The sequence below is a fragment of the Lineus longissimus genome, chromosome 6 (assembly GCF_910592395.1).
Source record: "Lineus longissimus chromosome 6, tnLinLong1.2, whole genome shotgun sequence".
Classification (NCBI taxonomy): domain Eukaryota; kingdom Metazoa; phylum Nemertea; class Pilidiophora; order Heteronemertea; family Lineidae; genus Lineus; species Lineus longissimus.
In genome coordinates this window covers 2,200,441-2,212,609 of record NC_088313.1, presented here as the reverse complement: position 1 = coordinate 2,212,609, position 12,169 = coordinate 2,200,441, and the positions used below count along the sequence as shown (strand labels likewise).

At 39.3% G+C, this 12,169-nt stretch overlaps 1 protein-coding gene across 24 annotated transcripts in view; it reads left to right on the top strand.

Moving 5' to 3' along the window:
* The window catches only part of LOC135489758 (nucleolysin TIAR-like), a 278,040-nt gene that overhangs the window by 243,808 nt on the left and 22,063 nt on the right, over positions 1 to 12,169 (top strand). For all 24 annotated transcript variants that reach the window (XM_064775256.1, XM_064775255.1, XM_064775254.1 and 21 more), the window contains one exon: positions 10,646 to 10,721. In XM_064775256.1, the coding sequence (XP_064631326.1) occupies positions 10,646 to 10,721 (76 nt within the window). The remainder of the gene's footprint in view (positions 1 to 10,645; positions 10,722 to 12,169) is intronic.

Sequence of the window (12,169 nt, the reverse complement as noted above, 5' to 3'; positions counted from 1 at the left end):
GGCACTTTGGTATAAAGGCATTTAAGAAACAAATGAAATTTCAGAAATCCAACGGAGTGGTTCCTGTGCCATGGCAACTACAGATTAGGGGTAGAACATTACAGCAAGTTTATATGAAATGCGCACAACAATTTGTCCGAGTTCTACGATTAGTTTTATTTATTCATTAAGCTTTTAGCCGACAGCGTACTGCTCTGCTTGGCTTCAGGTTAAACATATATTAATTCCTTGTACATTTTGCATGCAGATGGATTGGGTTTTGTGACCAACCTATGATGAAATAACTGCGTGATTGGATCGGGATGAGGAACAACGATTCTGGCCCAAATTGACTTGTTCTACAGTGTTGAAATGCTAATCGCGAGGCATTGCCAAATTGTGGTATCAACTTCTAGTTTGTGTAATGTGGGGTCTTTTTGAGAGAAAAAAAACTTCAAGGACTCCTGGGAAATTGTGGATAAACGTCTTTGATTGAATTCTTCCCGAAGTTGCTGGTCATCCTTGTACCAGAAAATGTGCGACTTGGCTTGACCTGTGCATGGCAAGTAGAGCCCACCTTTCAGTCAAGCCTCGCAATAAGTCCAGGAGCATGAGAGGATACCTGCCGGTCCCGGCGTAGGGTCTTGATTTTCGCCTCTGTTTCTCAATATACTAACATCCGGGGCCCGGTTGTTCAAAGCACAAAAGCCACGTGATCCCTAACGGTTATGTATCCTTAAGGACGTTATCTCTTTCAGTTAAACCCATTAAAATTTTCACGTTAAGACTTAACGTCTCCGTTAAAGCTAACGTGGTTTTGAACAACTCAGCCCTGATATATTTTTTACTAACTCGAGTTGGGGAGGTTCATGAGTATGAAGTTAAGGGGTTGTGTATACAAATCTACCAGGACCAGGGGCTTTGGAGGAAAAACATATGGCAGAAAACGGGGGTGAGGATTTGAGATTGTTACGCTGCTGGAGGGGTTCTTCCTAAAACTGAAGGTACAAGGATGGTCCACACATGTATAAATAGAGAGCCCCCCTCTCCCCGGGAGAATCTTGTGCGTTCATGCACACTATGTCTGCTACGTACTCGACCATTCCACTGACACACAACTTCTCATTTTAATCTCCTCGGCCTGGCTCTCGATCGTTCCAAATGGCCTCTGTTAGTATGTGATCCATCACAGATCCCTTTCATCGTGTGACAGATCCCCCTCTAGGGACGAATTTAGTACGTTTTTTCCTCATTAGATGATTTCATTAAAAAATTTACGATCGACTCCGCATGGTTGGATTTTGACATCATTGGACCATGTGGCCCCATACAAGTCAACATTTCAACTTTATGGCTTCAGGGCATTTTGATGACATATCCTTCTAAAGATAACCTGATTAGAGAGGTATTATGGTTTTCTATTACATTTTATCTTGAAATTATTTTTTTTTAACTTGGTGGCAGGACTTGTGACTTTATTGACATGATATGGGATGCCTTGTCTCGATTTTTTAAAAGGCGTAACCCCAATTCACATCCAAATTGAAAACTTACCAGAATTACTCGGAAAAAGTGAATAAAAGATCAGACATATCAACGCATCTTCAACTATTCCTTACAACTGGACGATGCAACTTCCCAATCAAATGGTGACTGTTGCCCTCTGGTGTTAAGGTTATGAACCATGAGAGGGATTGTTACATTTTTCTTGTGTTGGAGAACAACTAGGTTCTCTTCATTCTTCTAAGTTAGGAGAGGGGAGTCCGCAGTATTTACACCATCTTAGGATCAGTAAAATCTCAAGTTGCTTGAAACCATGTTCATTTGATAATGACTAAAATAATTTTGTCCACCATCAAGAATGAATTGAATGATGCAAATCCTCCGAGTATGAACAGCAGCTATATTGTTACCACAACAACACATATTTGGGTTAAAATCTGTTGCGTAATGTACTTTGCAAATAAATCCAAAAAAATGAAGTCATTTTTGCAACGTACTGACACGCCAATGACACGAATACAGGGGTGACTGTTGTGATTTGGACTGTACATTGCTGACAACGTAAGCAGTCGCACATGTTAACTAAGGCATCGATAACACAGATTTGTTGAGCCATATATTATACTTCCTCTCTCTGACGTCCGATAAAAAACCAAAGGCACAAAAGAAAATTCTATTCTTACTTCATCATTCTGTACTTGCCAAAATTAATTAGAAAATTTTCTTTTAACGACATTTTTTTCGCCAATAGAAACTTGCCCGCCTGGTGCGATCAGTCATCCATCCTTGGTTGGGTTCCATGCTTCAGTCATAGTTTTAATGATCAAGAGATATATTACCCTAATAAAAAACCTAAATGGCTTTACTCATAAATTTAACATTGGTTTTAAATTGATGTTTTCGACCTGGAAGGGCATGCATTTCATACGCTGGATTTCCTGGGTATGGTCACCTGGGCACTGAGGTACAAAAAAAATTTATTTGTAACTCTTTCTGGTCAGAATGTTAGCTTACTATCTGCGATCAATGCATCATAAATGATGAAATGGCTTCTCTCTTAATTCGCGTTCACTAACTAGGTAATTGCGCGAAAACCTGTAAAAACACAACTTTCTTCTGAAACAGAAAGTATAATGAGGTTAGCGATATTCTTCCTCTGTCAGCCAAAAAATGCCGCTTTCTCCAAGTGGATAGTTTTTACCAACGGAGCTCAATTTCCTTGGTAATTTAATGCATAACAATAACTTCTCGGTAATCGGTTTAAAGACTTATTACATGGACACGACCCCAAAGTGCTAGACCATTATCAAAAGAAGTGCGGCCAATGATTGCTTAGCATCCTCTGAATGGTCATTTCTGTAACTATGTTCATGTCCAAAATGATGCAGTATACCCTTAAACGAAATATTTGAGGGGCTTTTTAGGAGGTGAAAATAACAAACCATTACCTAAACATCTATTTTATTAGATCTTTTGGGAATGCTGGAATAATGTTTGTCGTTTCTTTTTAGTAAAACTTTGTTGTTTAAGATATTTATTATTGTTTCTGTAAGCAACATAAGATAAAATGGCAGCAGATGTATGTTTCTCTGTTTTTGCAGGATTGTTTAAAAGAGAATGTGATTTTTCCTCTTCCTTGGTTGATATGATCATATCATGATCATAGGAATTACAAATTGTTATAGTTCATGAAAAAATAGATTAGAAAATAGTTGTGGGTCGGCCTTTAGTTAACTATCACTATTTTATGGCTGCCATTTCGAACCCTGTGTTGGGTTACTGCCAATATGTGACTCGCTCTACCAAAACTAGGCACTTGTCGCATCTGAACTCGACAGGTTAATATGGACTTGTTGTTCATTTCCCTATTGTAGACCTTTTGTGAAATCTATTACAAACTGATTTGGTCACATTTCACAAAAGGTCTACAATAGGGAAATGAACAACAAGTCCGTATCAACCTGTCAAGTTCAGATGCGACAAGCGCCTAGTTTTGGTAGAGTGGGTCACATATTTATCATTTCATCTTCACTTTTGAAATGTCCAGCAAGTAGGTCCCTCTTGCCTCACGCTTTGACAGCAATTAACTTCTTCTCGTTGAATCTTCAGCATGAAAAATTGGTCAGTCTCAGGCAATATTTAGAGACGTGACATGGGGCTTTCGTTGTGACAGCTCCCGGCGTATATATCATGGCAAGTGATTATCGGAGGTCACTTGTGAGAAGATAAAAACGACAAGGAAAATAGTTTACACTCGCGTAAATCACACTTTATCACAGTCGCAAGTCGCGAGTTTCTTTTTTGCACGGACATTGGGTCCCATTTGTGCTGGTTGCTACCGCAGTTATTTCTTGCGGTTTGCCGTGTGATACATCACAGTCATGCAATTACACAAGGTCGGGAGATAATCCAAAGGACCATTCGGAGGACTGAACTGGCATGTTCAATGGCTGTAACTCAAGTTTCTATCACTCTAACTTGATTTGCTATCGAGGTTGGGTCGCATTGTTTTCAGTTTTCGGTTTACCACCTTTTCATCAGTGATCGTCAGTTACACGCGACTGGGCACAATTACGCAAGGTCAGCTAAATAGTCCCTACAGATTGTTCTTATCACTTTCTTAATGTGTCCACTTAATTGCAACAGTAGCTGAATTGGTGAGGTGAAATATCTCTGCGAATAATGTGCTGCTAATCTGCTTTTTCTCAATAAATCCTACACAAATGTATGGTCAGTGTTTCCAAAGTTAAGGTGGACAACTGATGATTCTGCCTACTGTACCACCCAATAACTATTCTCATCTCCCAGATGGACACTTTATGGGCCAGTAACTTCGGGCTGCTTCCAAATAGCTTAATAATTTGCGTTTGACCTTAGTAGCTGCAATTCCTTCCACTGCTTAGCCGACGAAGTGTTTATTGCCAGCGTAATTGAATATGGTGATACTCTATCCAGGATTATCTCCCTGTGATCTCGGGGGTCCTGTTTCTGCTATGTACGGAATATTGGTATGCTAAACAAAACGCTCATATTACCGAATCTATAGAATAACACACCGCCAAATATCAGTTAACACACCAGCTCCCTGGTAATGTCTGTTTGGTCAATTTCATGAATGTTGTTGTAACTTGTCATTATGCATGAAATTTTGTTCAAATGATATCTTATAAAGTTTCATTCATTGAAAACTGATCAGGTCCTGATTAAATAAAGCTATTTGCACTTTTCAAGCTTTAATTTGTCATTCAAGTCCATGCTTAATCCCCCTGTGCTTTATGGGGTTAAATAGCTCCTAATACAACTTTATTTTTTGGGCTCAGTTGAAAAATTGTCCCTTTCATTGGTGTCAGTTTCTCCGATATTTAGAGTTACCGCTCATTTGTGGTCATATAAAATCCAATTGCTCTGAGAATGTCCTCGTTCTTCAACTGGTCCAGAGGGTTTGGAAGATCTTTTCTACTACTCGTATATCTGTCATTATCCTTTCATTCAAATGGGGATGGAGCTGCCTCGAATGACCCCTCTTTATCCTGTTTAAGTTACAAAGACCACACGTCATCAATTCCTTGAGATGTCACTTCCACATTCTGTCGCGAGAGAAAGATGGTGAAAGATTTTTAACCGGGGCCATTCAAATCATTTGGGAATCTGAAACTAACGCTTGAGTGATTAGAGAAATATCTCAGACAATGACCTGTCTCTCTAGAGACTAGTTCAGTGTCCTTCTCTAGTACTGTATACAGTAATATATCATGCTGTATAACGGGACGTTAAAATTAAATGTGGACTTCTAATCGTACAGCGGCCATAGAAGTCAAACACGCGAATTTCCCCATAGTCTCCTTTGTGGTAAGAAATGCATCCTGTTCTGGACCGAGAGAACTAATGGCTATGAAAAGTTAATTGGAAGTACTCATTTTGTAATTTGTCCCACTTTTATGTTTGTGTGGCCAAAATCGACTTGGTCCATCTTATCATAGGCGAAAAAAGTGACCTCTGGACAATAGAACCTGGAAAGATAGCAAGATGTACCATGTATCATTGTCGTAGTGGTTAAGATGTACCACACGTTATTGGCCTGGCGGGATATCGCCACTAATGACTGGCAACATAAACGAACATTGGTGGAATAGTTATATGCAGTGATGATCGAGGTAATTAAAACGTGGGCCCTAGCGACCGAAGAAAATGTAGCATCCCAGCGTGTTCGGACTCGTTGATGAGGCGAGAAAAAAAGAAACGATTCGATGTTTTTCTGATTGATTAGTGTTGGCACATTCTCATGAATCAATCGTTTTTATGCAAATGCAATTATCTTTCGTTTTTCTCGCTGGTCATCTTGGTCGAAGTTAGGACATTATCTGCCGGTGAAATAGACAATACATACGGGGAAATGTAACGAAGGAGACCAAGTCTTTCGGTTGCACAACAGTAGAACTTCTCTATCAAGGACACCAATGGGACCGACATATGCTGTTCTTAATTGACAGGAGTACTGATTACAGAGGTCAACTTGCATTGAGGGAGAAGAAGTTCTTGGTTCTTGTGGTGAGAGAGAAAAAATGGCGATCTTGAAAATTTCCGATGCCACATTATTACCACACATGCTGTCTTTCTGCCTCAGTGTTTTGCCATTGTGTCGGCGGTGTTTCTTACGGGAATGTGAAGTCATTACCACCGCGTGTCAAAAACGCAAATTGTTCGGCGTCACATCTGTGGCATATCGGCATATAACAAAGTCACGGAACACCTTTGCATGCTGAAGCGTACCTGATCACGCCCTGGGATCTTGGTGACGTTTTCTAGCCCCATTGCGATCGACAACACGACGTCATATAAAAATCCATCATTTAGTAGAAAAAGGTTGCCATCCTACTTGGGGTGCTTTGGGATGCAGTGGTATTGAAATTGAACCTGTGGCAGCAGAATTGATGAATTTGATCACGGTATGGGCACGCTGCATCAGTGTTTGAATTCGCAAATCGATCTCAACTGAAGTTGTCCAAATCATTGATAGAGCGCGATGTCAAATGTACATATGATTCTACCCAACCAATGTGGACTTCCAATATTGCAAGGTTCATTTTTCCCATTCCATGTTGACTCAGTTACCTGTACGTTTTATTTATGTTTGAGTACAGGTGTAATCAGAACGCATGAGATGAAATCGACTTGTATTACCTGTGTAATGTTGTACTTTAACCTCAGGAGTCCATACCTTATGAGCGGAATTGGAGACCAATTGTGACAGCCCTAATGCCCTCAAATCAACCGGGAATTTTATGAACCAACAAAGGGAATATTTCATCACGTCGCTGGAGCAACGAACATTAAAATCAAAATAATTTCAAAATTACTGATTTATTTTCAATGCCGAAATTATAATGGGTTGCTTTAATGATAATAACTTGTATGGCGCTGTTCGCCAGAGTGTTTTAGCTGCCGTTGACTTATTTAGTACGAGTTGAAGTTCTGGCACAATGGAGAGATCGCCCTCCCACGGCTGTGATTCAATTCAGATTTAGTTGAAGTCTTTTGTGATGTCTTGTAGCGATGTTACAATGGTTTCTTCCTTTCGAAGATCACGATTTAGCTGTCCCTTTCACTTGAACATCTCTGTAAAAGTTATCAAAGAAAAAGTCATCCCAGCAAGCAGATTTATTTGACTTTCCTTTGGGCTATATGTCACAGAACGTTTCTTAACCAGCATGAATTGTCTTTTAAATATCAATACGGTGAGCATAATGGTATCTTGCCATTTCATTCCGTTTTATAACTGTACATTTTGATCAGCTCTGCAGTAATCGAACATCATCCGTTGGGCATTTGTCAGGCGGTCAAATTGACAGATTGGATGGGGGATTTCCCAGTAGGTTACAGTGACGATGATGGAAATCATGGGTCATTGAAATGACATCTATTTGACGATGATCCTCTATCTCCCGATTTCACCTGTAATTCTGACATTGATGAAAGTGGCATATTGACTCTGAGGTGGGAGGTGTCGATTTGTTTTGATGGGCCAAGAGGGCGGAAAAGTTGCAGCTGCCTGCGAGTTTTGGAAGTTCTATTGTTCTATTGTCACAGTTCTATTGTTCTATTGTCATAGTTCTATTGTTCTATTGTCATAGTTCTATTGTTCTATTGTCATAGTTCTCTTGATGGAAGGGGGCAGGGTTGTGATACAGATCATGGTCGTAGGGAGGTTGACATCCACAAACTTGTCAATTTCACTCAAAACTGTTGACTCTTTGGTCGATTGTAGTGCCATCGCTTGTGGACTAAAGGCACTGTATGCCATTCTGAGGAGTTGACAGCCATGAATATGTTTTACTCTTTATACCTAACAGCTGCGATAATTTCAGTTCGATCGGTTAGTGGAACCCGGCCACATCTTTGCTGAGACTGTGCTTTTGGATTCGGATGTTCGCATACACACATACTACTCCAGTGGTATTTGTGTGTCAGGGGCTGTAACCAAATTTGGCTTGCACTCATTCGTCATCCAGTTCAAATTAACTTGACATTGGTGATTGGCCACATGCTATGGTTTTCAATCGGAGCAGGTACGATGTATTGGTAATCTCTTGGGACGACAGTTGGCTCCAAACACGCGAAACCTAGAGACCACGATGGTGAATTATTAACTGCAACTTTTCGAATGCCACAGAATCATAATAAACCTTGATGAAATATAGAAGGTGCAATGAGAATAAGTTATAGCACGCGCACCGATAATAAAGTTTATTTGTTAATCTTGTATTGTTTTGAAACTGGATGAAATGTTATGAATTATTCAATCCAGATTGGTAGGATTGCAATTCACAGCGGCGAGGACGCAAAGGGAATGCTAATCGTACTCCTGCCGCTCATTGCAACATGCGCCGAACCCAGGCAGTTGATTCGCTCGTCAAGTCAAGAATTAAAAATCAACTTTAACGAGCGCCAACGTGCGTCAGTTCGTTTCAACGGATCTGTGCCCATTAAAGTTTTACGGGCCTCTTCTGATCATTGGTTGTCACAATTATACCATTCCAAGCTAGATGAGGTCGATGGCATACCCGAATTGGAATTCAGACTGTGTGTAAAGTTGAGTAACGTCTGAGTTTTCGCATCATCATTAGGGCTAGAATGTGTATTAAAATACCTGAGGAAAAAAGACCACATGTAATTTGGCTGATGATGAGCACATGTTTTGAAGTCTAATCATATCTTGTCCGACTGTATTTAGTTTTGGTGATATTCGGGGAGATCACTCAGGCAGAGATGGTTCTGATCTCCTTTGCTTGAAATTCATCAAATTTACAAAATAATTTATGAAATAATATTATATGATTTTTGTGTAACTACTAATCATATCATGTCAATAATATAGTGCTCTGCAAATTACATTTCATCTTGTTGACAGTTAATAATGCACCACTTTATGAATTAAATTTATAATTCCCATTTTGTTACCCATTAGTACGTCATGTGACCCTGAGTCAGTCAATTAAACATCGCCTATTAAATTATGTAGCATTGGGGCATACTCTCTTTATCAAAAGTAAATAGACTTTATAGCCAACGAAAATTTTCATAGGCTATAAAGTAAATAGACTTTATAGCCTACGAAAATTTTTGTAGGCTATTAAGTAAATAGACTTTAAAGGCTACGAAAATTATTCTTTGACTTTCAGATAGATGCAGTTATTGTAGTCAGTTACTTCAAGTGTAAGATAGTCTCACAGTCCCAGTCACATTTGACATACTTTGCCAAAGACTGTACCCGAATGGTTTAATGCATGAACATGATGAATGAAGCAGCTGGTTCCTCAAAAAATGGCTCGACGTGCTTTCATCTTCCTCTAATACTAAGTCGTGTCCCTTGTGCCTTTTTAATTCAGATAATGCCGTAAAGAGGGCGTGTCGGAGCAATTGCGGCATCTACTACCAACAAATAATCACCGGCAATGTATGCCACTTTCCTCATTATTCAATTTATTTTATTCAAAATCAATTATTCCTTCATTAGTTTTTCAATAACTTACATAGTATAGAATTTCTTTTTTTTTCCCATTTTATATAAAAAAAAGATTATCGATGCAAATTTTTTTTCATTGTGCCCTTTGATCCCGCTTGTTTTCAATTCAAATTCAAATTCAAACTTGGACACTCAGTCCGTATATAAATGGGAGCGGCTTACTAGTATCTGTTACATTTCTAATTGAATTCATGATGTGTAAAATTCTTCACATTTCCTGCAGTCTTTTGTAATTAAACTCTGGATTTCGGATTTTGACTTCTCATTTTAAGTGTGCTTTTTCCGACTTCTGTTCATTTTGCACTTATCTTCTGCAAAACAAAACGATATATGATATTTAAAGAAACTGTCACTTATCCTTCTTGAAATTCTTTCCCTATGTTCTTCGCACTTTAAACGTCAGCTATCCCAAAAAATGCAAAAGACGCAATTTCGACATGAAATTCGTTCTCAAATTCCTTCCCCTCACTGTGCCTCTTTCTGTTCAAACTGACACCATTGTCAGGTCTTTGTTTATTGGTAGTAGAACGGCCAGCATGCTTTATATTATCGTCTTAATAAACTGCATTTACCCGCCCCTTAGGTTTACAGATCTTGGCGTTTTCTACACAGTTTTTGCTCTTTGTGGTTTCTTCTTGTGTGCCATGAATCACAATTTCTACTCTGGGCCATTTTACTGGCTTAGTTGCTACAATGGCCAATAGAGGGGGGCCCCATGAAATCGTGGCTAGAAAACTCCATTGTGGACCTTTGTTGTTTAAGAATGAAGACCTTCAAACTGCATTCAATCTGACCCATTTATATTTCACCTCTTGGTACGCTTGCCTTGCATGTGAACACACATTTCAAACCTTTCAGAACAATTAAAACACCCAATAGGATAATTATCAATGTCGCACCAGTGACGCACTTGTTTCGCTTAAATCATGTGCGGGGCACCGTGTCAGTGACGCGAATTTAGGGATGACAATTGTGATTTGGACTGTGTGCCGTCTTCATAAGCAGCGGGTGTACCAGCTGGGCCCAACAGCAACATTCTCCAATCATCATGTTAAATTGTAGAATTTGTGATGCGCCCATATTGCAGTTGATGTCAGTTTTTCCACTATCTCTGATGTTTTTCTTCCTTCTCGCTTACAGAGACGTGAAAATTATCAAAGACCCACAAAGTAATAAGTCCAAAGGCTATGGATTTGTGTCGTTCGTTAAACGGGAGGTAAGTAAATCTACATTCTAACTTCTTGAAATTTCCTTGGACTGTTCCTTCAGGTCTGTTGGCACAAGCACGCGAGAGGCCTTTTGATGTAAAGGAGGAGCTTCATATATCACTTGCATTTGAATTGAATCAAAAGGGAATTGAACCCACAGTCTCTTGAGAGCCCGACTCCTTATTGAAATACGTAGGGTTTGAATCCCGCTAAGCCTTCTCCGACTCAGTCACCTTTGACAGAATTTGACAGTTTTCTGAAATTTACCGGGATCCCAAGAAAGTGGCTAAAGAAAAAGAAAAGAAAAACAAGTGAAATGGCTTTTAAACTTTCGACGTCTGCCTGAAGTTTCCCAGGGTGCACCTGCTTCTGATGTCCCTAGAAGAGTCTGGCTCGAAGGAATGTCTTTTTCTCCAAAATAAAAAAAAAATCCATCCAAACTTCTTCGTGACATGTGTTCATCAGATGGTGTCCGTCTCCAAAGAGTTAACTTTCTCATCGATTAAATATTTCGTTGTCAGAACACAGTTACATACAAGCGTGAAGTGTTTGCATATTCGCGTCTCATTGTTGGCGTGGTGCCAGATACTCATTGGAAAGTTGCATTGGTGCATCCCGGCGGGATTCTGTCAATATATGTAGCAATATTATGCTAACTGTCAGGCATTAGAAACACTGGTGACTAGTCGCGGGAGCGCAAAGTTTTTTTCCGCTTTAAGTGTTTCGTAATAACATGCTATCAAGACTATCATTGCATAAGTGCTCGCATCTTCATACTGTTTTAATTGTTTTCCTCACCGAATTTTGGGACAGTTTGGGTCTTGATTGGAAAACCTTTATGAGATAAATATTGCATTTGATTCAAATGACATTAGAAACAATATTGAATAAAAATTGTTTTGTATAATCTTGATTGACATTAGAAGTTACATCAGTGACATTGTCGGTTTTTAGGAAATCAGAAAAGTGAACTTCTCCTCTGTTATTTGCTCTCACTCTAATCAAAGTTGCCATATTTATATTCTTGGCAGAGAGATAGGGAGTACCATAAAAAGTAAACAAAAGATGTGTGTGTTGCGACAGCTTCACCATGTTTACCCTGCATGGATAGTCCTGAAAATTGCGTGACACAAAAACCAATAGATATAAAAAATCTTGCAGAAGCCTAACACATCAAATATTAAAAGGAAACGCATAGAAGTGGTGCTTGGGAGTGTGGAATCTCACACCATGTTATTCATATTGAGTCACACGCTGACACATTAGGCAAGGCACATTTAGTTACTTGTTTCTGGCACCAAGTCATACATGTACCTATCTGAACTAAAAAAAGTTTTGGAAATGCAAAAGTGGTTCAAGATATTGATACTATTATTCATGCAGTCTGCAGGTATTGAAATCTCGAGTTCTATGTTGGTTTTTAGCTCACCTCTTAGCAGAGGTGAGCTTATCCCAT